Here is a 27,992-nt window from a genome sequence, read left to right on the forward strand (position 1 = left end):
TTCATCAGTGCGCTTTTTGTGCATTCCTCTTGAGCGTGGCCAAACGCAGACCTTACTTGAACATAACTGAGTAACTTACGTCACTTCAAAGGGGGCGGGGTTTATTTGGCGAGTGGGCGGGGTTTTGATAGCTCGCTACCTGGCTCGCGAATCACTGTTGTCATTTTTGTCTGAAAACGTCGCTTGAAAAAAGGGGGCGGGGTTTATTTGGCGAGTGGGCGGGGTATTGATAGCTCGCTACCTGGCTCGCGAATCACTGTTGTCATTTTTGTCTGAATACGACTGTCAACCCGGCAAAGGCACAACATTGACAGGTAGAGGGAGCGTACATTACATTACTTGTTTGCCTTGTACAATGCAAATGAAATGTACTATTAAACGTGTCAGTATGGCAAATCAAGATTGACGTTAAAAAAAAATGTTGCACAGAAATAAAATGGCATAAACGTTAGTAATCCGACCAACGGTTGCTTCGGTAACGTTAGCTATCTTAACTATGCTAACAGCGCCTCAGCGGATTGCCGGAAGATGATGATAGCAGCCGTTAGCCATTTCGATACTTGAAGCTAGCTAGCGTTGGCTGACGCTCGTATGATTCCTATAATACAAATAATTATCTAGTCAGCAAGAGAGATAACTAGCTAACTAAATCTATAGCTGAGGTGGGAAAGTCAACTGAAGGAAACACTGGCTACCTAGCTCGCTAGGTTAGGTGAGCAGCTCGATCCTAGCTCGTCTTACTTGTTCAGTGGGAACTGTTTGATTTTAGATAAGTAAGATAGCCAGCTAGCTATGTTATCTAAAATTTGCCTTACGGTTTATGCTCCTGACTGCTTGCCTTTACATCGAAACGCTGAACCGTAGCGGTGAGCGCTTGGCACTTGCTTCCGTCGTGTTTGTATGCTCTTCCTCATTGCTAACGAGCTAGCTACCATGTCTAGGTTTAATTCCCAGCAGACGTGTCGTTAGAAACATTGTCCGCCTCATACTGGGTCGTTGTGTTGACCAAAGCGGCCACAGCTACCGAGTACTGTGATGGATATCACCAAAGGAGGAAGGGCAATCCCCTTGGTTATATATTTGCACGGTTCTTGCTAATGTTTAGGCTTATTTCAGGCATCTAACATGACATGCAGCTAAAAATAAAATGTAGCTAGTATTAAAAGCTTTGCTGTTTTGTAATAGCTAAGAGGACATTTTCATTGTCAGTAATTTGCTTCATTTCACGCACGTTTATAATAATGTCTGATCGTTTGTGTGTCGTGAGCCTTCTTTCCTCTAGATGCAGTACGCATTAGGTAGGCCCCTGATGCTGTAATATTTAGAGTTGCGCGAACACATTCACAGCCATGAGTAGCACTTAACTGTGTTTGTTTGCATAATAAACATGCGATATAATGTGTTTTAAGAGGGTCGTGTATTTTTCTGCGAACAGCCCATGATAAGCTGTAGCAGATCGAATGCATTAAGGTTGTCATTGTTTTTTGTATATTTGTTTGTTTGCTAGGTCTAAAATAAGTTGTGTCAAACGTCAACCATGGCATTTAGTAAAGGATATCGTATTTATCACAAGCTGGACCCGCCGCCCTACAGCGTGATTGTGGAAACAAGAAATCGTGACGAATGCTTGATGTTCGAGTCTGGAGCTGTCGCGGTTCTGTGTAAGCGAACATCTGCTCGCCGTCTCCGTAGACGTTTGGATGCGATCAATCTCACTGTTATTCACTGCTATTCGTGCATAGCAAACAGCGACTGATTCAGAGGCGGAAAAAATACTGTCGCTGTTGATTTGTTTTAAACAAACGAAGGTGTATGTTAGCAACTCGAGCCCCGTTATCAGTGATAATCGCAGCGTCAACCATTATAACACATTTCCATTCACGTTCAGCGGCAGCAGAAAAGGAGGCTATCAAAAACACATACACCAAGATGCTGGACGCTTATGGCATCCTTGGAGTTCTTCGTCTTAACCTCGGTGAGTGTGCATTCACTGAACAAAAAATATTTTATTGTCTGAGAGAAAATAAGATGTTGAAGTTTCTGCTATTGCCTTTAAAGGTTGTTACCACAACTGAACTAAATCGCAAAACAGATTAAATGAAAGTCTTTTATCTCTCCAAAGATATTTTGACTTCTTTTTTCACATTAAAGTGAGTTAAAGAGTGTGGGTTTGGAATCTTAGCACACACACAAGATTTTTAATTAAGAAGTCTTCCATTGGTGGTACAGACCTATAAAATTACTCTAACTCACTGCTAGTCATTGCTGCAGTTGGCACTGCAGAGTTTTGGTCTGAGGTACTTTGCATTGTAAATATAGAAAAATTTAACTGCTCTGCACAATTCAGATTTGCCTTCCTGTTGCACAAATTGAGATCTTCCTTTTGTTCTTTCTGTGGCCCTTTCCATCACTAGGGGACTCCATGCTGCACAGTTTGGTGGTGGTGACTGGGTGTAGCTCCGTGGGAAAGGTGCAGGACTCGGAGGTCTTCCGGGTCACAGCCACAGAGTTTGTGTCCCTGAAGAATGACCCGACTGATGAAGACAGGATCTCTGAGGTGCGGAAGGTGTTGAACTCTGGGAGCTTTTACTTCGCCTGGTCCTCTACGGGAGTGAGCCTGGACCTCAGCCTGAATGCACACCGCAGGATCAGAGAAGAGACATCAGATAATCGCTTCTTCTGGTGAGCTGACTGCTTCTGCATTGTACGTTTCAAGTCGCAGCAGCAAATAAGAAATGCTTTTTGTACCATTCAACACAATGTGTAGTGTTTGTAAACACTAAATGCATTGTTTTGAATGGTACATGCAAATGGTGTTTGTTTTCTGTTTGAATTCTATCTGTGTACCTGGACAGTGTTTTTTCTCCAGAACTTTCCATGGTGTCTTACATGGCCTCTCACAAATTCCCAAGCCTCAGCAAAAATCTCTCATTTACCACAGTTCCAGGAATTAAAATGCAGCTTCCCTCTTTTGCAATTTGTGCCTCAGCTTGCCTAAGTACAACCGTGCAGGAAACAGTGCCTGCTGATGCAGCTCAGTCCCTGCAGAAACTGCCACGTCACCTACTACTCGTAGGAGGTAGGAATAAGAAAAGCCTGTATTCCATCTGCATGACGGCGCATATGTGCAATGTTTGTGTCTGAATCAGGAACCAGTCCCTGCACCTGCACCTGAAGCACTACGGGGTGAACTGCGACAACTGGCTGCTGAGGCTCATGTGCGGCGGCGTGGAAATCCGCACCATCTATGCGGGTCACAAGCAGGCCAAGGCTTGCGTCATCTCCCGCCTCAGCTCAGAGAGGGCGGGCACGCGCTTCAACGTCCGAGGCACCAACGACGACGGCCAGGTGGCCAACTTTGTGGAAACCGAACAGGTGGACCCCCTTTGTTTGGCACCTCCTTCGGCGCAAAACCACTCATAGGCTTCCTGCGATGGCAGGGCTGGGGTTTAACTTTATGATGCTGAGGTAGCTGGGTCTGGAAGTCTGGCCAGATTTTGGAGGCTGGATGACCTTGCCAAGTTGTGTTGAGCATATTTTTAAAACTAGTGACTTGTTTAACCTGTTTAAAAACGACCTTTTTCATGTGCAGGTCATATTCCTTGACAACAAAGTGTCATCCTTCATTCAAATCCGTGGATCAATACCTTTATTCTGGGAGCAGCCAGGCATACAGGTAAGCTCAGGCAGTATTTGCATGGCTCTACCTTCTCATGTTTCCGTCTCCATCAGGAAAAGGATTTCTGAACTTGCAACCAAAGGAACTCTTTTAAAGCTACTTGGTTACCCAGCCAAGTTGAAGTCAGTCAGATTTGTCCATGTTGTCAGGAACGTTCTGTCCTGGTTGTTGTGGCAATGTTTTCTTTTTTTTCCGCCTGAAACAAAGCCCCCAATTCAGGTGTGAACAGGAAAGAGGCAGAGCGCCACCTGCTGGCTGCAAGGTTCAGTTCCCCATCAGATCTGGTGGCAGGTGCCTTTTGTTTGCACTGGGAGGCCATTGTGCAGTGGCACTGGTGCACAAGCTGCAGGGAAGCAGCCCGAGCGTCAGATGGCAATTGAAAAAAAATTTGTTTTACTGTAGTCCACGATGTTGGCTTGAAAGCTCCTGTCAGCGAATGATGTACCACGAGTTGTATATTAAAAGCAAGCATCTGATGTGTTTTCCCACGAAGCAGCGTGATGTTGGAGATACTCTAGAGGTGGCGGCTGAGATCACGTTAAATATTTATGGGTGAGTTCTGTGTACAGACAGGAGCTTGGGTGGGTATGGACCACACCCACTGCACCACTAGAGAGAACTCACTCCCTAAAGACTTCTTTAGCTTCAGAGTTAAAATAGAAATGTAGGGAGAATTAATACATGTATTTAGGGATTCTAATGATTTTTTTGAACGTGGCATGGAGCAATGTGGGAGACAGTAATGAGCTATAGAATGATTTAGTTAATTGTGATAATGCATATTTCCTTACAGTTTGGCTTTTGTAGTCTTGTGTAGTTTATTGGAACAGGTGTTATGGCTCTTTCGTGCTTTTAGACTGATATGAGATCAGGGATTGGTTCAACTTTGTTTTACATATTGACTATTTATTGTTGTTTTTGAATGACAAACACAGCCTTCCCATTCCGGTCCAGAAGAAACTGCTTCCCTCTTGGACCCTTTATAGTAGAGAATGGCCTGTGAGAACATTCTCACACTTCACCACCTGAGATAAGGCTGACACACTTAAGCTTACAGAAAACAGAATATTTAAGACCGAAAACAGTAATCGGAACAGTATGGCTGGGAAAGTGACTATGTTGCTGTGTATTCCTGTGGAACTGTCAATATTTGGGTATATATTATTAAATTTAAATATTATTTTAAGAAGGATTTTGGAAGGTGTTATTACTTATTCATTGCCTTGGGCTAGTATTAGGAAGCTCTGGTTTACTAAAACCTGAGTTGTGGCCTAGTGAACTAGTTGGTAGACTTCTGAATAGGAGGGGAAATATTTGCTATGTGTGCGTCTTGGTGCTTGATGTGTTCCAGGCCCTAGTGATGTCACGTTGTATGCTTTATCTCTGTTTGTCAGCTTCAGCAGGGTGTTGCAATGGTGAAGGATGACTTCTTCCTGCTGAAAGTATCTGATTCATACCTACCATAGTCTAGTAATAGCCATACTCTGAGAGTTAATTTGTCTTTCATTTTTATTTTTTTTCTTTCTCTTTACATTTTTCTCTCTCTTTCTCTCTCTCACCACTGCCTTCTGTCTTTCTTTCCCTATATTAAACATGTTGTGTCATGACTCTCTCCTTCTCCCTCTCTCTCCCTCCTCCCCCTGCATGAGAAGGTCGGTTCCCATCGTGTCAGGCTGTCCCGTGGCTTCGAGGCCAACGCACCAGCTTTTGAGAGGTAATTAAACTGCGCTGCCCCCTGCTGGCTCACCATCCACCATTCAGCTGCTCATGGCAGGTCTCCAGTATCACCACAGCATTCTGGAAAGGCCTCCGGCTCTGATGAGCACAATGTGGCATGCTTGCGCAGTCCTGCCTCTGCTGATCCTGCCTCCACAGCGCCCACAAGGCCACGCCGCGTCCGCGCCCCCCTCTCTGGCACGGCGGCCGGATGTCCTGTCCCAGCTGCTGCAACGTGCTAGTGTGTGGTGGCAGCAAATGCTGATCGAACACTCGTTTAAAGTGTGGCAGGTGCCCTCCTGCCTGTTCATGGCCCCCAGCCTGAACGGCACCAAGTTGATATGGATGATGATATAGCATAGTTAAGGTCAAGAGGATTGTGGGAAGACCCTTCCTCTGGCACAGTGAGGATATTGCAAGGCTGTTTAGTGTGCACTGATAGATCAGCCATCCACAACAGCTGATCTGAGAACAGTCTGTTGTTTTGCTCTTTTTAACGGTTAGATTGAGGATTTTGCTTGTCATATAATCCTAGATCAGGGGTTTTTGCTTATTTTTCAGTGGAAGTTAAAGAAATGTGCGAGGCGCCGTTCTCCCTCTCTCCTTATCCATGCTCACAGAGACGACAGGAGCCCTTGCTTTATTCATGAGTCACTGCACTAATCCCTGGAGTGCTGAGCTACCCAGAGATGAAGTCAGGAGAAGCCTTAGACGCAGTGCACTCATCCGCCTCTGTCCTCATCCCACTTCACTGCTCTCAACATCCACCATCATCTCTCACTTCTTAGGGTCCTAGAACTATCCTTACCCCCCCCCCCCCACACACACACACACTCACTGACGTATTTCATTCAAATGCAACTTTTCACTCATGGCTAAGTGCAACTGTAAATGCAGCAGCTTTAGTCTCAGCGCTGATGGCGCGCAGCAGACCAGTGGTTCTCAGTCCCAGTCCAAAGGACCTTGTGCCTTGACTGTGGATCTTGGCCTTTCTCCATGCTCTACCACAGCAGAATAAGCCAGACTCTCACGTGCAGTTAGCAGGGTCCAAAACTGCCGCAGCAGGCTGTGAATTTGGCTCGGCTCACGCAACGTGCCCTCTGTCTGTGCTCACGTCTGCCCTGCTTTGGCTGTGTCAGTGCTGAGCTCACACGTGACCTCACCTTGCAGGCACTTCGTGGCCCTGAAAAGGCTCTACGGCAAACAGGTGATCATTAACCTGCTGGGCATGAAGGAGGGGGAGCACATGCTGAGCAAAGCCTTCCAGGTTTGTTCTTGCTTTTCCTCGTCCTCCACACTCATATAACTCATTTTAATAAACTGACACCGATGATCAGTTTGTTCTTCACACATTTGGAATTCTAATGTGGCAGCTGTTTTAGAGTTTTTCCACTAGAGCGGGAAGAATCGAGGTGCGTGGCTGACATGTCCGTCTGGGCCTTCCACAGAGTCACCTGAAGGCCTCGGACCATGCCAACACCGTGAAGATGGTCAACTTTGACTATCACCAAATGGTGAAAGGAGGGAAGACGGACAAGCTGTCGAGCGTTCTGAAGCCGCAGGTCAACAAGTTCCTGGAAGAGTGCGGCTTCTTCTATTACTCCGTTGACGCTGGCATTCAGAGGTGGGGCCCTCCTCTCTCGTGCAGCTTTTTCCTCCATTGTTTAAGCAAGTTCTTCTTCTTCTTTTCCTCCTCCTTCTCCTCTTTTTTCCCCCTCAGGCTTTCTTTTGACATTCTGTCTTTTCATGGTAAAAGCTTTTCTGTAGTCCGAGTGCATGCCTTGACACAGCTCATGGCTCGCTGTCTCTTAATCCGTAACGTGTGCCTTGCCATCTCCTTCCGCTCTAGATGTCAGACTGGGACACTTCGACTCAACTGCCTAGACTGCCTGGACAGAACAAACAGTGTCCAAGCCTTCTTTGCTCTTGAGGTTTGTACTTATTTACAATGTGTTTATAATGGTACTCCTATGTGTTATTATGCATGCCTCCTCTTTCCAGAAGTACAGTATTTAATGTCCCTGCTACACAAATGACACAGCAGTACCTCCCGCTTATACCGGGTGATGATGGCTTGCTGCAGCGCATGTGCAAAGACTTGAGGGTTATAAAATTTTGGATGTCAAAACATTTTCTTAATTTAAACCAAAATAAATTAACAGAATTGTTGTTGGTTAAGCGGATACTGCCTGAGTGGTAGCCAAATGTCGTGATTCAGCTTTTAACTTTGAGAAGCAGACAAATATAGTTGCGCGGGCTGGCTTCTTTCAGCTGCGAAATACAGCAAAGCCTAAAGGCCTACCGTCTCTTAAGGACCTGGAAACAGGCATTCACGCTTCCATCTTTTCTCCGATCGCCTACTCCTACTCGCTCAGCTTGCCTGTTTGCCAGTCCAGTCCGTCAGACCCGCAGCTGATGCAAAATGCAGCTGCAAGGCTATTGACGCGTACCGAGAGAGGGAGAGAATTACACCTATACGCGCCTGCCCGCACTGGCTGCCATTCAGATATGGAAGTGAAGGCAAGGCTTTATTGTTTGTTTGTAAAGCCCAGCATGGCATGGTTCCAGGTTCGGCCTCTGACCTCCTCTGGCTCCATTCTTCCTCTCTAGCCAGATGCTTTTAGCTGCTCACTGCTTTCAGCTGAGGTGTAAAGGTGACCGAGCTTTTTCAGTCACTGCCCCAAGACTTGGGAACAGTCTCTCGGTTTTTATCAAACATTTTCCCAAAATGGACATTTTTAATAAAATTCAAAAACTTTTTTTTTTCTCTCAGGCAGTTGAATCCATCCAGGAATCATGTTTCCAGTCGTCTAATCATCTCCTCTGTTGCTGTATACTACTGTTCAGTTTACATGTCCTCGGTTATCACGAGTGCCGTTTGTTTTCTGGTTTCATTTACCTCTATTTTTACTTTTTTTCCCCTTTTGTAAGTTTTTATTGAGCAGCACTTTGGCTGATACTTGTGATTTAAATAAACTCTATGCATAAAGCCAACTTCATCTTGGCTGTGGCGCTGTACAACAATCCAAACCCCCCTGGGTTACACTATAGCCACTGGAGATGAAGATGAAAGAATTGCGTTGTTTTTCTTCTTTCCGTCTGCGGTGTTCAGATGCTTCCCCAGCAGCTGGAGGCTATGAGCCTTACAGAGAAACCCCAGCTGGTGGCCCGCTTTCAGGAGGTCTTCCGCACCATGTGGTCACTCAACGGAGACTCCATCAGCAAGATCTATGCTGGCACAGGGGCTCTGGATGGCAAGGCTAAGGTACGCTAACCCCTTGTGGAAACTGCAGGGGGCGGGGCTTTTCTGCATGGTCTGTTGCTGAGACGTGTATGGAAGGTGTTCCAAGTGAATTTTTAAACTATAATCAGGACCTTTTTATTTTCCTTTTTTTACTGTCTTCACTCACACAGTATTTAACATGTGGGACTGTTGTAAAGACAGCATTGGTCAATAATCATTCCCTGAAAAGTGTAGAACATTCTAAAGTGTGATTTCAGCTAAGAAGTAAAGATGGCACTATGAGAACCAAATGTCCACTCATTTTAATCTGATTTACACCTACATGGACACAAATATCAGATTATTAAAAGGTCCTGATTGTAACTTTAATTGTAATTGTGTTTCTATACACCTCCGGATCCGTTTCTTAACTCTTGCCTCTGTGTGCTATCATCCTCCGCTTTCCTCTGGCATCTGATCTCCCTGTCTGGTAAGTGGACAAGTCGGCCCTTCGGGACCCGAGTATCTGTGCCCTGTGTCTGTGTGTTGCCCTGCTGTCTTTTCTGTACCTCGGAGGGAGAGGGATTCTTCTGGCCGCACTGTCAGAAATGGTTTTGGCCTGTATTCATATCACTACATAGTGAGTGAACTGATGTAGTGAGTGAATCAGTGAACTGATCCACTTCTATGTTACTGATCACGTGAACAGCCAAATACATGTAAACACAAGTGGGTTTTCATTCCCTTGGGTGTATGGAATTAGACATGCGCTTCTGTGGCATTTTAACGTGGACGTGCGCTACATTTCGGCCACTGACCGGCGACTGATCCCCGTGCTGGTGTCACTCGGCAGGGGGCGAAGCTGAAGGATGGAGCACGCTCCGTCACCAGGACCATCCAGAACAACTTTTTTGACACCTCCAAGCAGGAGGCCATCGACATCCTGAGGCTGGGCAGCACTCTGAACAGCGACCTGGCGGATAAAGCCCGCGCCCTGCTCACCACCAGCAGTCTCTACGGTACAGAGCTGAGCCGTACCTGGGGTGTGGGGCGGTACAGAGAATGCAGGGCAGACTTGGGCTGAAACAGCTTTGCTTTATCACTTATCTGCCTGCTGGGTTTGTTTGTTTTTGTTTTTTTCCTTCTTTTCCATTTCCCTGGACATTATGTCTGAAAAGTGATGCTTGCGTCTCTGCCTACTGTAATTGTGATATGGTCTGCACTTAATATAACTCTGCTAAAAATAGGCCCACATCATTTTAATACCAGATGATGGTGAGTACAGGGGCAAAGTGTTTTTTTTCACAATGGGAAGAAACTATATTTACACACTTGCTGTTTTGTTATAGCCAATATTCTGCATGTCTAAAAATTATATTACAAATGGGTAAAAGTGACAGCTAGAAGATCGGGCTGAGCCGTGGTGGGTGTGTTGTAGCTGCCTGATTCCTTCACTCAGAGCAGAATTACACAAGGGAGTTTCCCCACGCCGGCACGCTAATCTGCCTGCCTCAGTGGCCCCAGGCAGAAGGTTAGTTCATGATTAGTGCATGATTAGTGCCGGAACAGCGTGCTAATGTTATCTGCCTTTCAGGCTAACTGCTAACCTTGCTACCTGTCTCCCTGTGTGTGTGTGTGTGTGTGTGTCTCTCTCTCTTTCCTTACTGCTTACATGGTTAGTCTCTGAGCCCATTTTGCAATCAGGTACAGTATGTGCGGCACACTCATGTGCCTCATTATGTGGGTTTTATTTTTTTGTGTGTTTTGTTGTCTTATGCTTGAGTGCTGTATTATCTGTTTAATTCTGTTTTTATGGTCATTTCATTTTTATCATTCTTTCTGAGAAAGCTCTACTTGTTGGAACACATGTTGAAACTTGTGCAGCCATATTTGAAGCTGTTTCATCATGCTTCACTTTCCTTCATTCAGAAATGTCTTGTTTCACATGTCCTATCATTTGAAAAACATCTTGTGTCCCTGCCCCATTTCACTTATCATTCGATTTGTAGTACAGGCTTTCGGCATTGTGGGAGTTTGAGTCTGTGGTGCCTGACCATGCTGGTGTCGTTCATGTCATTCCAGCGGCTCCCAGGGTGCTCCTGGGCATGTGCCAGAACCACCACAAGTACACCAGACCCAAGAAGATCCGCGTGTGCGTGGGCACGTGGAACGTCAACGGCGGCAAGCAGTTCCGCAGCATCGCCTTCCGCAACCAGACGCTGAACGACTGGCTGCTGGACGCTCCCAAAAACGCCAGCCTCCCCGAGTTCCAGGGTGAGCCACCTCTCTCGCCAGCCGCTTGTTTTTAGTTATGCATCGCATTAACCATGTGAGGGCTGGAGTAGTTTTCCTGTGGACTGAATGATCCGCTGTAAGCTCTGCTAACATTCAACTTGCCTCGCAGACAGCAGGGCCCACCCTGCTGACATCTTCGCCATCGGCTTTGAGGAAATGGTGGAGCTGAATGCTGGCAACATAGTCAGTGCAAGGTAACAACAAAAGTTGACAACCACAAAACATTTTCTTTTCAGTAACAGACAAATGTTTTGCCCTCTGGCCATAGAAACCTCCAAAGAATCCTGCCTGGATGGTAAGCTGAAACGTGATAGTCACTCTATTATGGGAGCCTTTGTCGTGGTTTGTGTTAACGATGAACCGATCATATGCGTCGGCCCTCGCAGCACCACCAATCAGAAGCTGTGGGCGGCAGAGCTACAGAAGAACATCTCGCGGGATCATAAGTACGTGCTGCTGGCGTCCGAGCAGCTGGTGGGGGTCTGCCTCTTCGTCTTTGTTCGGCCCCAGCATGCCCCGTTCATCCGGTACACCTGCACAGTGCTCTGCCACACCTGCCCCTTACTTCCCTTAACTGGTTAAGAATGTAGCCTTGTGTTTAGATGTTACTACAAAGTGTTTCCATGTTGACACGTAGTGGTTGCAGTGTATGACAATCTTACATTATTAACAGTTATAACAATATAACAATATAATTATTCTAAAGCAATATCCTGTGTATTACATTGCTTTATGAGAATAATAAATCATTTGTATTTGTGTTTCAGTTTCAGGCTTTAGAATTTAGGTATATATTAGATTGAATGAAGATACTGAATGTGTATGCATCTTTACTTGCCACCAGAGATGTTGCTGTGGACACAGTCAAGACTGGCATGGGGGGAGCCACAGGAAACAAAGGGGGCGTGGCTATCCGCATGCTCTTCCACACCACCAGCATCTGCTTCGTGTGCTCGCATTTTGCTGCTGGCCAGTCACAGGTCAAAGAGAGAAACGATGACTACAATGAGATCACCCGCAAGCTCTCGTTCCCCATGGTAACCAGAGAAGCAAACGGTCTCATGTGATACATAGGCTTGGCCGTTTGAATTTACATATTTGTGAAGTGCTTCACAAATTTTAATAGCATGCGGCTGATAAATACTAATTTTAAATAATGATTCAGTCTAGTGTCAATTATCCAAAAAGGCATCTGGGGGAAAAAATCACATTTAAAATAAGCCATTAATCACTTTAATGATTAAACTGCGTAATTGCACTGCGTAATTGCAGTGATTCATATCTCAACCTTCTCACTCCCAGGGTCGTCTGCTCTACTCCCATGATTATGTGTTCTGGTGTGGTGACTTCAACTATCGTATCAGCCTGCCCAACGAGGAGGTCAAAGAGCTGATCAGGCAGCAGAACTGGGACAGCCTTATTGCTGGGGACCAGCTGGTAGAGCAAAAGAATGCAGGCCTGGTATAACCTCATACTGCCTCCAATTTCACCACCCTACTCGCCTTTTTTCTCATATATATATGTGTGTGTGTGTGTGTGTGTGTGTGTGTGTGTGTGTGTGCAGACACACACACAATACCACTCAGGTTTGGACACATCTTATCATTCAATGTTTTTTTTTTTTCTTTATTTTATCGATTGAGAGAATGCCAAGAGTGTGCAAAGCAAAAGGGGCAGAATCTGTAGTATAAAACATATTCTGATTTGTTTAACACTGCATAATACCATATGCATTCGTTCATTGTTTTGATGCCGTCAGTGTTATAGTGTTTAGTCTGTCTCTTGTTTAGAATTTATGAACGAACTAAACTAAAAGCTTTGTTTTCAAATGCACCTAAATCCCCCCTCCCCTTTCAGATATTCAAGAATTTCATTGAAGGAAAGCTGGACTTTGCTCCTACCTACAAGTACGACCTCTTCTCTGATGACTACGACACGAGCGAGAAGTGCCGCACACCTGCCTGGACCGACCGTGTGCTCTGGAGGAGGAGGAAGTGGAACTTCCAGAAAACTGGTGGGCCTGCGCTTCAGTTCCAAGCCCTTTCCTTCCACGCCCTTCGACAAGCAGGACTAACTCTTGTGCCTGTGTGTCCATGCAGCAGAGGAGATGGATCTAAATGTCGTAGGAGCGCCATTAGATGAGGAAGATGAACACCTGTGGAGCCCTGGAGATCTGAAGTACTATGGCAGAGCAGAGCTGAAGACCTCAGACCACAGGTAGAACATGCCCCTAGTACTTAAACACAGAGCCACAGCCCTGTTATGAGCTCATTTATGGGTGTATTGTGTAACATGTCGTCGTTTTAAGCATTCCGAAATGTTTTGACTTTTGAGAACACTCGTGTGAGAGTGTCCTGGACGTTTGTGCTTGAATATTTTAGGTGCTTCTTTTAGGCTGCCATGTTCTGAAGCAGATGTTCATTCATTGGCCCCTTTCTGTTTATTATAGCTACATTCAAGAACGTAGCAAGATTTTCGTTCGGAGCTTTCCAGGCAGAGACCCAGTCCAAGAGAGAACCACACAGCTTAATCTACTCCAACACTGGGCTTGATCTGTCCTGAACCATTCATTGGAACTGGTCTTAATTTTGGTGCCTCACGTCCCTGTGCCTCTTCTAGGCCGGTGGTTGCCATCATAGACGTGGACGTCCTGGAGGTGGATCCCGAAGTGCGCCACCAGGTATACAAAGACGTAATCGCCCTGCAAGGCCCGCCCGATGGCACCATCCTGGTCTCGCTCGGCGCCTCCGGACCCAGTGACTACTTTGACGATGCCCTCATCGACGAGCTGCTGGACAAGTTTGCCAGCTTCGGCGAGGTCATCCTCATCAGGTAAGAAGTCCCCTGTGCCGGCAGGGCAGGATCCAGACAGTCTGACCCAGTCGGAGGCCACTGGCTTTGATTCCAGCTGATAGCATTGTGCCACTGGCCCTGAGCTCTTGAGCGAGATGTTCACTGTGCCAGGCTGCCAAAGGTGGAGCGGAAGTCACTTTTGGTGTTATTAACCAGTAAACAATGTTTGATAATACAGAAAGGAACTGGGAGTATTCCTGTAGCTCTGCAGTGATTGTGTGGCCACATTGGTTTTCTGTTGTTTTCTTCTGAAGTCTGTTTCCCCGCACAACAGGTTTGTGGAGGAGAAGATGTGGGTGACGTTTTTGGAAGGGTACTCTGCACTAGCTGCCCTGTCCCTCAGTGGATCTACTGTAAGGAACTGGATTTGAGTTTTTCCATTCATCTGCATGTTGAAACCTGCACCGCTTATTTTGTCTGCAGTGATGCTGGTGGCATCTATAAGTTTACTGCCTTGGGACCAGGCATGTCACTTCAGTTTCTCTATGGGGATTAAATTTGCCCGTGCAAAACCATTCATGAATCTCTAATGTTTGGACAGCAAAACAGAGCCAAGCTGATTTGGTCCATCGCTAATTATTCTTGCTGTGTGTCCAGGTAATGGGGAAGACCATAGACATCTGTCTGAAGAGCCCCGACTGGATCAGAAGTCTGGAGGAGGAGATGAGCGTGGAGAGGATCTGCGGAAACATCCCCATGTCGGGCAGCTCCACGCTGCTCGCCGAGGACACCGACATGGGAGACGAGTTCGACATGGAGGGTGCGTGTCTTATGATGGCCTTGGAATTTTCTTGGAATACTGAACGTGGCGGGATGCAGAAGAGTGGGATATGGACTGTGGGGGCTTCAAGGTTTTACAGAGCGCCATTCAAATGACATGCAAACTTTCGGCAAAGCCGTTTTAAAATGTCTGTTGATTAAAAAGGAGTTTTGTTTGTTTTCATGCTTCTGTTTTTTATGATGCTGTAAGAATTTAAGTGGAATATCATTTGAGTAATCTCATTAACATGTCATTTAACCTTTTTTTAAAAATATTTATTTATTTATATATATTTTTTTAATTTCGGGTCAAAAGTCACATGTGGCCATGGTGTCTTTCTGAAGGTGACGTAGACGAGGAGGTGGAGGACATAGTCCCGCAACACCTGCAGCCTGGTCTGGGCATGGGGCCAGGCAGTTCACCTGCTGCCTCGCCTCGCACCAGCCCTTGCCCGTCCCCGACCCACGGCGAGCCCCCGCTGCCCATTCGGCCAAGCAGGATGCCCCCTCGCACGGCCGCCCCGCCCCAAGGTAACACCCACGCACACACTCAAAGTTTAGGGGTGCCACTCCTGTGCTGAGCGCGCGGCTCAGACACCCCGTCTGCCCTGCTGCATGGTGATGTCTACACTGGTGAGTATGATGATCAATTATTGTTCTCAATAGGTTCTCCCATGGACAATCAGGGAGTTGGAGTCCCCCCTCCTCAAGGCGTGGAGCCTAAACGGCTTCCGCCGCCACGGCCCAACGCACCCCCGGCCAGGCCTGCTCCACCCCAGCGCCCTCCACCCCCATCAGGTACGGCTGCCGCTTGATCAGTCTGCTGCGTGGTAGAGCTATTCAAAGCCACTTCCCCAGGGGTTTCACCTGTGGCGTCCTCTTCTTTGGTCCTGCTTTACAGACAAAACACAGCGCTCCGCCACATCTAATACCAAACCTGCTTTTCATACATTTGTTACATTTATTTGTTATTATCCTTAGATTGCTTCTAAAGGTAGTTGGAAGCTTACACCTGCTTGTGGAGGGTCAGAAGGAGATGCTGTATCTATATCTGCAGTAACCTGGTGTTATCAGAGCACTCCTGGTTTCCCACAGGGGTTTACTAGTTTGTGGGGGGGGGTTTCATCTTCTTTCAGCAGCAACTTAGCATAGCTAGAGGAATGGACTGTAGCTGGCTTCATTTTGAAGACTTCTCTGGAAGTTGCCTGTCATCAAATATTCACTTGTATTCTGAGTATATTCACCATTGGGCTGGATGTTATCACTGTAAAACCACTGAAGATATTCTTTCATGTTTTATCAGCTTGTTTCTTATTATGGAATAACATGAATTCTTGCAGACATTTCGGACCTATATGATTTGCATGATACGAAAGTAATCGCCAAAAACAATAATGTAGGTTCTTTTGAGAAGCTTCCCTACTGCGCCCTCTTCCGTTGGGCTATGCATTATTAACTGTTCATACACTTCTGAATGCACTGAGAACCTAATTTGCTTTTCAGATGATTCGTAGCTGTAATGCATGTACTCGTTCATTCTGTGGCCACAAGTTCTTAGATGAGGTGTGATGATGTAGGTAGATCATTGCATCTCCTTCTGAGCTAAAACCTGGATAGGCACGTTAGGCACATCACTGCTTGACAAGGAGCTTCCTCAGAAGTCAAAAGTATTGTAATTACTGCACTGAAACTGTGACTAATAGTGGCTCACTTCCTCCTGCATGCTGCAAAGGACAAAAAAGCCCCGCTTTAGCCAGAGCAGATATTGCTGGTGAGTATCGGTGTAATGCCGTTCATTATGTATTGCTTTGGCATGTAAAGAAAGCGTTCCAGACTTGCATGTCTCAGTGGCATGTTCTGCAGCTAGCACGCCACAGCTGTGGAGAGGGGCTTTAATGTAGCCTGCCACAGCTGCGGAGAAGGACTTTAATGTAGCCGTCTGCTGCGTTGCCCCTCCCAGCCTGGCCACGGGCACTGACAGGCATTTCCTGGCTTGCCTGTTCAGGGCACCTCTCTCATTGAAGTCTCTTGGGAAGGCAAGTGTGGGTGTGGTCCAAACCACAGCCCTGCAGTCAGACCCAACAAACAGATTTGCTATCAGTCCAGGCAGACTTGGTGGCAGGCATGTGGCTTGGCCCCCTGCTGACCAGGAAGAGATGAGTCATTATGAAAGCTGAACTTGGAAGCAAGAAGAAAGGAAGAGGAGGAAGGTTGGGACAGGAGAGAGCTTGACCTGAGATGTTTCTGCATGATTCAGTGACTCAGATGTTTGCTTTCAAACTTCAAACACCTCCTTAAGGCGTCCAGCACATTACAGGAAGTGCTGATCTGTCAGCTTTCGCAGTGGCTCAGACCCGGTTTTGGTGTTTTGATGTTTACACCGCGGGAGGGCAGTGCAGAGAAACCTACTGGTGGTAGTGAGAACAAAGTCATGAAACACTGAGCAAATGAGAAAATGTGCACTTTTAACTGTAAGAATTTTGTTTTTCAGGACGAGGCCAAGCTGCAGGAGTCTCACGCCAGGTGGGTAAACTTTCAAGAAGGCCATGTATAATTAAATAATATATTGATGACCTACTGACATATACACTTTTAAAGTAGATGTGGTTATGCATCTCCTGCCTTAATGTGGGTTATTTCAGCCAGACCCAGCCAGGCTGTCTCAGGAAGTCCATTTGATCTTTCTGTTTCAGAACATGCCTCCTAGAGCAGGTGTTATCAGTGTGCCTCCCCAGTCCCGCCCGCCTCCTCCAGCCCACCCCGGGGCTCCACGCCCCGTAGGCGAGGTGCATCCAGGGGCCCCTCGGCCCTCCTCAGACAACCACCCAGGAGCCCCGAGACCCATCCCAGAACCGCAGAGAAAACCATCAGAGCTCCCTCTGGGTAGGAGCACAGCCAAATTACACTCTGTTAATATGACTGCATAGCGTTACCCAGACATTTGCCTTTAAGGACATTGAGAACACAGGCTGTGGTACAAAACGGTAGGTTTTTAACCATCAGTGTAAGTCCCCTGACGGTCTGACCTGTTTCTGAATTTCAGGTCCTCCCCCCTCACTGCCGGGCCCCATCAGGCCCCAGGTGGCCTCTCCCATGCAGGCCCAGGCCACATCCCCCATGCGCCCACAGCCACAGCTGCCCCCGCCCATGGTGCCGCAGCTGCCCCCGCCCATGGTGCCCACATTGGCTGCCCCCCTGCAGCCTCAGCCGGCGGCCCCGCTCGCCGGCGCTGCAGCCCAGCCTCCCCCCCAACCTGGCCTCTCCTCCCCCAAGCCGCCACCCCGCAGTCGCTCCTCCCACGCCCTGCCACCCGATGCCGCCCCTGCTCCCGCCCTGTCTGCTGCTCCTGCTTCTCAGGTTAGTCCTGCACTTGTTTAAAACAATAACTGTTGTAAACACTTTGGTGGTTAGCAGATTTAAAAGAACTTGGGTCCTGGACACATACTAAGTCTGGTTATAGACTGGAGGTGATTTTCAGTAGGTAAAGAACCAGTAGTTTATTTCTAATGAGGTCCAAAATATATAAACCTTTAATATTTAATATTTCTTTAGTCGTTCCATCTACTTAAGTTGTGTAGTCAACTGAGAACAGCATATCAAACATCAGGCACCTTGTATGAGTTTTTCCCTTTTAATATATCATCCCGTGGACAGTGGAATGTCAGTGTTGGAGTAGCTGAGCAGTCCTGCTCTGGATGGTCTGCACAAAACAGTTCCAGGCTGGTTCCAAGTCACCACAAATCCGCCCTTTTAACGTGTGACTTCAGAGCCATGTTGGGATGGGTGGCTTTTGTCTTAGTTCAGCTTTGCAACTGTCTCCACCAGTAATATTGCTTACTTTTGTTGATGCGTGTGTGTGTTTTATCTCTCTCTCTCTAAAGCAGGAGCAATCCTGAGTTTGACAGGTATTTCATGCCAGTTCTGACCTCAGTTTTGGCTTCACAGAATCATAGTCCTGTGTCACAGTATATGCTCATACATTATAGAGATCTCCATCTTCTAATTGCTTTTCCCTTATTCATGTTTCAGTTGGCTGTTTTTATTTATTGGTGGCTTTTAATTATTTTAGTAGTAATGACAGTATATACGTGTTTGGAAAAACTTACCTTGAACCACTGAATTACTATTTTAGTCATATAATACATATAACTAAAAACTAGTTTTAGAGATGGTTCAAGGAAAGTTTCCCCTATTTTTTGTTTGTCTTTTAAATGGGTTCTGTTGTCATTTTGAACATCCCCTACCACACAAAACTGAACGTTGTGATTTGTCGAGGGTTTACCTCAGTTCATAATGTATGAGGCTTAGGGTCACTTCTCTTTTGGAAACCAAAAGGAAGCTTCATAACTCTAATAACATCAATGCCTCATAACTCTAATGCTGTATGTAACATGACTGACTATACTGTACTGTTTAAAACGTTCTATAATACGTTCCGAGGTTCTCAGACTAGTCCACAGGAATGTCTGCCAGTCCAGGATTTTCAGTGCCTTCCAGCTCCACATACACATGACCTGGTCACTTGGCCAATGGTTGATTTATTAATCCGTGGACTGGTTGAGTAGCCCCTTGGACTGAATTCTGAACCTCCTCCTTAAATGGCCATTTACTATTCCAGTCAGCCAAACAGTTAGCATTGTTTTACAAACAAGAATTGTCATTTAGTTAGAATTTTTAACTTCATATTTCTGCAGGCCTACATTTTTTCCACTGGTGCTTAATTGTAATTGGTTTTTTGTGTACTCTCTCCCTGCAGACCAACGTGATGAACGGAATCCAAAGAGAAGCACAATGGAAACCCAACCCTTTCGACTCTTTAACCTCTGACCTCTTCTCCTCCACCTCCTGGCTGAACTCCCAGCCTCTGACACGTCATGCCTCCCTCCACACCTCTTCATCATCCTCTTCCTCTTCTGCCTTGTCCACCTCCTTGTCTGTGGATTCCACATCCCTGTTTCCCCAGCAGAGCCTGGCTCTGACCCCAGCCCCCGGCACCACACCCTCTTTACTGGCCCTTCCGCTGCCCTCGCGCAGCCGCTCGCAGGAGACCCTGCGCGCCTCCCCCAACCCCTTCCTGTTGGACCTCCAGCCCCGGCCCAGCAGCGCCAACCCGTTCACCGGCGACCTGTCCGTGCCGCAACGCCGTTCACTCACACCCGACCTCCACGCCCTGCAGCAGGTCCAGGTGACTGAGACGAGCCCCCAGCGAGCTACGCTCGTCCTGGGCCACAGTGCCACGCTACCCCCCTCCTTCTCCAGCGCGCCGGCATTGGCTCAGCCAAGGAATGCCAAGACGTGGGTCACCTTTGAAGATGATTGGGACTTAGCCATATCGGGAAAAGCACCAGCAGCGGTGACGATGACGGGGTGTCCCCTCCAGCCTCGGCACTGTGACCCAAGTGTCCAGCAGCCCCAGAGCAACGTCCACAGGTCCACCTCCAACGGCAGCTGGGCAGCCCCTTCCACCGCTGCGTTCCTAGCACTGCCCCCTCCCATCCCGACCAGGACTAACCCCAGTGCTGCACCAAGGAACCCCATAATCCCCAGCACTACCAATGATTTCATGGAACGATGATGATACAAAGTATAATGTTCGACTGAGGAATATGTGGAAAACTGGAGAAACATAATTCTGTATTTACATGTATGATTTGTGCTATTTCTGAAGTGTAGTCCCTCTAAAATAGATCTTTCGATCACTCTCTAACCCAGAGCAGAACCATGTTGAACTCAACGCAGTTCTCTTATGCTAGAATAATAATTGGCAAAGGACTGGTGCATGTATCAATACCCATATTTGAATACATACACATGCACACAACTGTGAAATACTGTGCAATATATAAGCATCCCCTGGCCAGATGCTTCTTATCAAATGCATTAACTATTATGCAGATTTATGACCGTATATCATGCAGCATTTCAATCCTGAGCTGCAAAATGGTAAATGTCTCTCTAGGAACACGCTATGTGGTGTTTTGCACAACTTTAGTTTCTGTGGAATCTTCAGTGGAAATAGCCATTCCCTGCTAGTCCTTTTTAACATGGCCCCTGTTTTAATGAAAACAGCTACATAATTGGGGATTCTGTGATTCTTTATCGGGACTTCTCATTAAGAATGTTTCTTCAGTTTTAATGTTTGTTTATATCACCTAATATGATGGCAAGGATAAATCATGTTGCTTACTTGGATGTGTGTGATCAGACAGGCTGTTTTTCTGTATTCTCTTATATGTCTAGACTGATGTGCTTAAGTAAATAAGTTGTGAATATATGTATCATATAGCCTTTATTGTGATCTTATATGTTTTCAGTATGAAAAATGTAAAGTAGTGTGAAATGTGTACATATATATTCCTTCAACATATATATATATATATATATATTATATATATTATATATAATCTATATATATATATATATATATCTCTCTCTCACAAACACACACACACACACACACATACATACATGCCATACCCGTTTTGCACTGAAAAGCTCTATCCTTTAGGTCTTCAAATGTACTTTGAAACCAGAGTTGTGGGTTTTTAGGTTTATGGGGGAGAGTGCATATCTATTTTTATTGGCATGAGGGCTGTGTTTGACTCCAAACCACAAGTCCAAACCTTTTGACATTTACTGAACATGCTTGTTGTAGTGATTCCTGGCATCGGTTGTGGCTTCCACACCGAGGGGACCTTGGTCATAGCATGAAGCTATGTGCTCCTGTTGCAGTTCTCATTTCTCTGTGAGTTGGTGCATCACTTTGCTGTAGATTCAGTGGAAATTTCTTCTTCTCAATTAATATGTATTTTTCTGTGGGGAAATACTGTGCTCTGTCTTGGTCGGTGCTGTCTGTCTTTATATGTGCGCTATGAGTGAGTGAATGTCTGTGTGTATGCAGTTGTATCTTTATGCTGTCGGGCTGAGGGGCTAGTGTTTTTGTACAGTATCCCCTCTCCTGGTTTAGACTGAATCAGCCAGCGTTTTGAAAACATGCAGAATGCCTTTAAGCATGTTGAATCACGCACAGAAGGAAAATAAACCAATTTCAGTTTCATCTCCCTCAATTCTGTAGCACTAAACTGTGCTCCTTATATCCTCTTGGTACCCAGGGTTGTTGATGACCGTCACTGTATGAAAAATGTATCCACTTAAAGAGAAGGCTGGGGGGCTATCTCTATACAGTGCATTCCCTACTGTATTGCTCTGTTTTCCTCTTGCTCTCAGGCACTGATATTTACTTGGTATTTGGTTATGATGAATATGTCTGTGTTGGTGTTCTTTCATTTGTGCAGTGCTCATTATGCCACATTCATTCTTTGCTAAAGTTTACCATATGTATGTTGGTACCGCTGTGATTACGATATTATACTTTATATATGGGTTCGTACCTCTGGGATCACAATATTGTACTTCACACTTTGGTCATTCTTTGGTTCCAAGGCAGCAGATCGGTGTTCTTTTCTTTTTTCTTTGTACAGGTTCCCTTCATTTAATGTTAAAGGGACATCTATGTGTAAAAATGCTGTCTATTGTAACCAAGGGAAGGGATGAAACTTCTGGCTGTCTGGAGAGGGTGTCGTTTAGATTCGTGTGAGGTGTGTCGTTTGGTTGTATTTGGATGGATGCGCGAGTATGGTGGAAGGGTTTTTTATTTTTAGCATGACTCAAATCTACATCTGCCTTTGCATGTGAAGGACTCACTTGTCGAGTAGCCATTATAACACAGTCATCGCAACATTTAAAAAGGCTGCTCGGGGGCTTTCGGAGGAAATATCCTTGGAAAAAGGTGGACAGAAAAGTTTAATTTCAAAATGCAAAATGAAATAACAGCAAAGAATAAACTTCATTCCAAGGGTTTAGGGTTTAAGAATGCCAACCAGTAACTTTTTTATGCACAAAGGAAATTATCATTACTGTAGCTACAGTCCAGTCCAAAACTGAAACATCTCTCTAATAGCAGCATTAGTGTATGACTCAGTTTTCGTCCTTGAGCGGTTGGGGAAAATCTAACTACTGGACAAAATAAAGCATTACATGTACTGTTCGGGTGTATTCAGCGAAGAAAACCATTAATTCTAAGTGACAAGCTAGTGCTTAAGTCATGCAAGGGTTTAACTGGAAACAGTTGACTCCTTTTGTGTGGTTGGTGGTCCGTTGTAGCTGTAGCGAAGCCCGTGGTGTTAACCGTATCTGTACACAAATCATGACTGCAATTCAACACTTAGTATTCAATCTATGATTCAAGTGCACACTCAGGTGCACAAATGTATAAATTAATTGGTGTTGTACGTATGCAATAATAAATGGAAATGTACACGTATTGTTAGTCTCGGCATGTTTTTCCTTTCCCTGTTAAACACTGTTATACTTAAAAGAGTGGCGTGGTGCTGTACAGGACACACGCAGACCGGAAGCTGTCAGCCTGTGTTCGCTGTGTGTAGTCCGTATGGGAACCATGTCACCTAGCTGTGTTTGGTGGCGTTAGAGAGGTAGAAGGAGCAATCTGATCATCTCAAATTCATATGTTGTTTTTAAAAAACCTTATATTTTTGTGTATAAGCCCTTCTTTATGATTTATGCCTATTCCGACGCAAAGCGCTAGATTGCTTAAAATAGCAGGGTGGGAGAAAGTTCTAGCAGCAGGAGGAAGTGTTCCGGGTACCATGACAACGCTAGCAAACTCCAGCTAACTAGGTTAGTTACTCTGCTCAGCCAGGTCAATAACAACATTCGCATTCAGTTAATGAGCTGTTTTCTCCCTAGTCAACCGCATTAGCAGGGATGGTTCAGCTCCATATTAAACGAGGAGACGAGAGCCAGTTTCTCTTCACTACCACCGTGGATGTTTCTGTCGAGACTCTCATCCAGCAAGTCGCACAGATCTACAACGGAAGGCTGAAAGTGGACAGGATTTGCTCTGGTGATTTGTGCATTTTACGATGCTGCCGTGTGTCTAAAATAAATACTACCGCTTAGCTCTATCATAAACAGTAGCTTGATTACTGCCCGTGGGGTTTAAGTTTCCTGATTTCTTTACTTCAACAGAAATGCCAGAACTTGCAGATCACGGCACCACGCTTCCCCCGAACATGCAAGGGTTGACCGACGATCAGATCACAGACCTGAGACTGAAGGACGAATGGGAGGATAAATGCATCCCCAGTGGTGGGGCAGAGTTCAAAAAGGACGACATTGGCCGTAGGAACGGACGCGGTAAGCGCCGTGTGCTGCCAAAGATCACTGCTCTCGGTGTTTATTTACTGCCGTTAACCTGGAGCTCACTCTTTTTTCTTGATTCAGCTCCCAATAAAAAAATGAAAGAGCTTTTGAAAAAGACTATGGAAGAAGCCAAAGCTTTGATCTCCAAAGTAAGTGGTTAGCAGGCAAGTAAATGTGTTCATTTTGCCTGCGTGGTGTATATACACGTGATATTTGATGCTTCTCCACCTTGTGCTTCAAGAAACAAGTGCAGGCTAACGTGTGCGTGACCATGGACATGGTGAAAGCTGCTCTGGACCAGCTGCGAGGTGCAGTCATGATTGTTTACCCCATGGGTCTGCCGCCACACGATCCCATCAGGATGGAGCTCGAAAATCAGGAGGACCTTTCTGGAACACAGGTTTCTGTTCCATTTCAGACATGTGAAAGTTTTTGGGAATGATAAATACAGGTATTAACAACAATCAGGGTTGGGTTACCAACCTTGTATTAATGTTGGGCTTATTTACCACTTTTATTAAAGTACTAGCCTACCTTACTAGGCATTTCACAAAGGCTTTATTAATTTGTTACCCGTTGCTATATAGAGTTTACAGGAACCTTGACCAGTACATCTGAACACAACATAGCACTAAACTAGTGTTCATGCCACTTATTGACTTTAGCATACTAAAGTGAATGCATCCCTTTGTAAGGAGTGGAAAAATGAACGATAGAGTGCACTTTCCCCAGGCTTCCCTAAAGGTGATCCCAGAGGAGGAGGGACAGCTGTGGTGGGCAGCTAAAGAGATGCAGCGGGGCAAAAAACTGCAAGATTACATTGGAAAAAATGACAAAACAAAGATTGTGGTCAAAATCCAGAAAGTGAGTGTTGCCCTTATTTCTGCTATTATCAGGATCTCGGTGACCCCAGCTGGCTGGCCACTGTTCTTACACTGCCTTCTCCGTACTCTGAAGAAGATAATCAGCCTATCTGATTTCTTTTGGTTACCTTTTGATTGTATTACTTTTGTGAAGTAACGTTACAGTACCTGCCCACAGCACAATGTATGTGGAAATTAGCCGGCGTAAAGATATGACGGATATTAATTCCCATGGTTTTTTTTCAGAGGGGCCAGGGGGCGCCATCTCGGGAGCCTGTGGTCAGTGAAGAGGAGCATAAACAGATGATGCTACACTACTACAGAAGGCAGGAAGAGCTCAAGGTGAGATTACGTCTGAAGCTGTGGGTTTTTGTTTTGTCACCAATGCGTCAGATTCAGCTCCTGGTTGAGAAAAACCACTGGTCCTGCTTTTTACACTTGGCTGTTGGTCTTAATCATACTTCATTGATACATAACGAAATTGACGTGGCTGTCTTATTTTCTCATGCCATGAACTCTGAACTGCATTCACTGCCATGGATTTCTTTCCTTGCAGAAGCTGGATGAAACGGATGACGACTCCTATTTGCAGTCTGAGTGGGCTGACAGGCAAGCTTTAAAGAGGCAATTTCAAGGACTTACAAATATCAAATGGGGTCCAAGATAAAAAGAATCAAACATCTTTGACTCAGAACTGTTGTCATATTACGTATGCAGATTTTGATGCCTTTTTCACTCATACATGATTAAAGATGACTTTTTTAATGCTGTGAATCTCAAATCTTCAAACTGTGACTTATTTTTTGTCGTTTTTGAATTGTAAGTGGCCTTTTCTTAGTATTTTTAAAGGCATAGAGCCCAGCCTGCACTGAAAGAAGGATGCAACACCTTTCCTCTCTTTGTCCATGATGCTGGCACCCGTGCCGCTGAAACCCGATACTGTTTATGGACAGGATGTTGCTGCACAGGCTCCAGGGCTGTGCAGTTATGCAGAGTGTGTAAGGTTTACTGAACCTTTCAGGCCCTTGAAGGCCATAGGAATGGCATTGGGGTGGTGAGGCGTGGTGCTCTCAGCAAAGTGCTGAGAAGCAGGCAGTGTGGAACATCGTGCAAAAGAGGAACTCCATTATTCAAACTGTTTTCATGGTCAGAGATGTTCACTTATTTTTAGATATTGTCTTTAAAGCTGGTAGGTTTGAAAGTTAAATAAAAGAGTCCTTTACCTTTTAAGTATGACTCATCCTTGTTCTTTCACACTGGGATTTCAACACTTTAAATGGATTTTATTTGGTATGAAATAACATTTTAACAACAAGTGTAGGAAATGCATTATGCTAATGTGTAAAGTGCACAAGTTTTTGTCTACTGACCACACAGTGATCAGGTCACCTGAGGAGTCCTTTATCCTTCTAAATGCTTTGACCACTAAAGTGTCGACACACATACATGTATTCATCTGTAGGAACAAAACAGCTAGACTATTAAATTACTGCATGTGTTTGGGGCAGTGGAGGGTGCAGGACATTCCGTTGATGTACGCGTTCATGCCAATCTCCTGAATGATCATGTCGCGACGTTCTAGTCTCTCCATCAGCTCAGCCGCCTCGGTGGTGTACGTCACCTCTTCCCAACAATACACCTTCCTGCCCAGGTCTGCCGTGGAGCTGTCCGTCAGCGCTTCTGAACCCTCCTCTTCCTCGCCGTTATCACCGTCGTCATCTTCGGTATTTGGTTCCTGGAGGCCTCTCTTCTCATCCGAACAGCTTGCTCCTTCGCGATGCCTGTTACAGGTTATCCGCACGGAGACGACCAGCAGGACCACGAACAGCCCCAGACACACACTCGAGACAAAGAGCAGGCCAGCCATCTCCACGTGCTCTACAAGAGAAAACTACACCAGGTCACTTCTCACTCAATCAAGGTGATAAAATGCTTTCTTCTGTGAGAGGTCTTAGCTTTCTTTTGAAGTAGTTTGTTTCTTACTCTTATAGACACTTAAAACACACTAAAGGTTTTTAAAGTGTCTGTGTTTACATGAACAACAATACTCCTATTACTCAGGTGATCCCACCATGCAAGTGTGCTGTTGAATCAAAGAATTAGGAAAGTTATTTGGGCTCTGGTTAATGTGGTCAAAGCTAATTGAAACAAAGAAGATACATGACTCTTTTCACAGTCAGAATATTAGAGGGCATGTAAACACATTCACTGTGGGCTGGCCCCAGTTCAGATTTGAGCTTTCTTGCAGTTTAAAATGAACTCACAGTGGAGGACATTATAATAAAGGGAAGCTGTAGCAAATATTTGTTCCTACCTGTAATGTAGCCATATGTCATAAGCGAGCTGCTCACAATAGGCCTTATTCCATTCTGTTTGGGCAAACTGGGATCTCCTAGGAATCATGATGTAAACAATTATCCAGGTTTATTCACGCACTCATATGATCACCTCATAGGTCACCTCACCAAGTTATGCATTCATGTGTCTTTACCTGGCTTTGTGGTCTCACTGGGTAGCGAGGTAGTTCTGAAATAGTTTGGGTCAGCCTCTTTGAGTAAACTCTGTGGAACTGGTAGAGATTCAAGTGTTATTTAAGTTACAGAAGTACTAGGTATAAAAATAAAATTGATTTAGAATATGAGTAATCCTCGTGACTGTAAATCTATAAATTGGAGTAACTGTAATTTAACACTCAGTACTCTATTACACATTTTGAATCTCCCTTTTGTTCTTATCAGGCACTTTTTGACTTGTTGGGCTCTACTTAGACAAACATACATTTTCTTCAGAAACTTTACTACACAGCTTCATCACAAAAACAACCCTGCAAGCTAGAACAAGCATAAGTTCCTGTTAAATGAACTCCATTATCAACTGTTTAAACAGCATAGCACAAGCTGTTAGCAATTCCCAAGGTTCTGTCTCACGAGATGTTAGCAATTCCCAAGGTTCTGTGTCATGAGCCAAGCTAGCATGGCAGTATAGCATCTCCATGGCACTTCCAGACAAAGGCTTGTGAGTAATCCTATTCTTCATGTAAAAAAAAAAAAGCATCCAGTGCCAATCAGCCAGAAATGCTTGGCATTTAGACCAATCACAGGAAGTCCTACAGGAAGGCCACAAAGTTTCCAAATGCCAGTTGCTTTCCTTGATGTCTATTCCTGGACATCATTCTTTTTTTAATATGGCATTGTGCGTCAGTGAGAAAACATATGGTTAAGCCAGCAAATGGACCTGTGGAAGTAACAATCTGTTCCTTATTTTCCCACACTTAAAACGATTCAAATATCAAACATCATTCAAGACTGCAATGCAGGTTAGACTGAGTTCAAAAAGATAAATTAGGATTTTTCTTTTTTTGGGGCGGGGGGCCGTTAGTATA

At 45.4% G+C, this 27,992-nt stretch overlaps 3 protein-coding genes across 16 annotated transcripts in view; 2 read left to right on the top strand and 1 right to left on the bottom strand.

The window, feature by feature from the left end:
* Positions 1 to 208: 208 nt before the first annotated feature.
* synj1 (synaptojanin 1) lies at positions 209 to 22,848 on the top strand. 8 transcript variants are annotated; one of them, XM_035535626.2, is made up of 31 exons: positions 209 to 314; positions 1,508 to 1,661; positions 1,889 to 1,975; positions 2,415 to 2,682; positions 3,150 to 3,375; positions 3,593 to 3,676; positions 5,332 to 5,393; positions 6,566 to 6,662; positions 6,844 to 7,019; positions 7,245 to 7,326; positions 8,508 to 8,660; positions 9,472 to 9,637; positions 10,299 to 10,322; positions 10,701 to 10,892; positions 11,023 to 11,107; positions 11,300 to 11,440; positions 11,758 to 11,950; positions 12,216 to 12,374; positions 12,771 to 12,927; positions 13,013 to 13,130; positions 13,533 to 13,745; positions 14,041 to 14,119; positions 14,364 to 14,526; positions 14,871 to 15,056; positions 15,192 to 15,323; positions 16,258 to 16,296; positions 17,017 to 17,048; positions 17,219 to 17,408; positions 17,569 to 17,882; positions 18,407 to 18,430; positions 19,282 to 19,418. In XM_035535626.2, the coding sequence occupies exons 2-30, from the start codon at positions 1,538 to 1,540 to the stop codon at positions 18,419 to 18,421; spliced, it is 3,957 nt and encodes a 1,318-aa protein (XP_035391519.1). In that variant the 5' UTR covers positions 209 to 314; positions 1,508 to 1,537; the 3' UTR covers positions 18,422 to 18,430; positions 19,282 to 19,418. The 8 variants fall into 8 exon arrangements, with proteins under 8 accessions (XP_035391519.1, XP_035391520.1, XP_035391514.1 ...); XM_035535627.2 differs by having other exon boundaries at positions 18,410 to 18,430; XM_035535621.2 differs by lacking the exon at positions 18,407 to 18,430 and having other exon boundaries at positions 19,282 to 22,848.
* A 125-nt stretch (positions 22,849 to 22,973) lies between these two features.
* Positions 22,974 to 25,840, top strand: cfap298 (cilia and flagella associated protein 298). The gene is made up of 8 exons (XM_027000862.3): positions 22,974 to 23,222; positions 23,292 to 23,448; positions 23,574 to 23,741; positions 23,829 to 23,896; positions 23,989 to 24,147; positions 24,480 to 24,611; positions 24,857 to 24,952; positions 25,167 to 25,840. Exons 2-8 carry the CDS (start codon positions 23,310 to 23,312, stop codon positions 25,275 to 25,277), a joined length of 873 nt encoding a protein of 290 aa, XP_026856663.2. The 5' UTR covers positions 22,974 to 23,222; positions 23,292 to 23,309; the 3' UTR covers positions 25,278 to 25,840.
* Positions 25,841 to 25,872: 32 nt separating this feature from the next.
* The window catches only part of eva1c (eva-1 homolog C (C. elegans)), a 4,290-nt gene continuing 2,170 nt past the window's right edge, over positions 25,873 to 27,992 (bottom strand). For all 7 annotated transcript variants that reach the window (XM_081702539.1, XM_027000912.3, XM_027000915.3 and 4 more), the window contains 3 exons: positions 27,102 to 27,179; positions 26,925 to 27,002; positions 25,873 to 26,488 (listed from right to left, as the gene is read on the bottom strand). In XM_081702539.1, coding sequence (XP_081558665.1) covers positions 26,097 to 26,488; positions 26,925 to 27,002; positions 27,102 to 27,179 — 548 coding nt within the window. In that variant the 3' untranslated portion in view covers positions 25,873 to 26,096. The remainder of the gene's footprint in view (positions 26,489 to 26,924; positions 27,003 to 27,101; positions 27,180 to 27,992) is intronic.

This window comes from Electrophorus electricus, chromosome 19 (assembly GCF_041902795.1).
Source record: "Electrophorus electricus isolate QZ-2024a chromosome 19, ASM4190279v1, whole genome shotgun sequence".
NCBI classification, from domain to species: Eukaryota; Metazoa; Chordata; class Actinopteri; order Gymnotiformes; family Gymnotidae; genus Electrophorus; species Electrophorus electricus.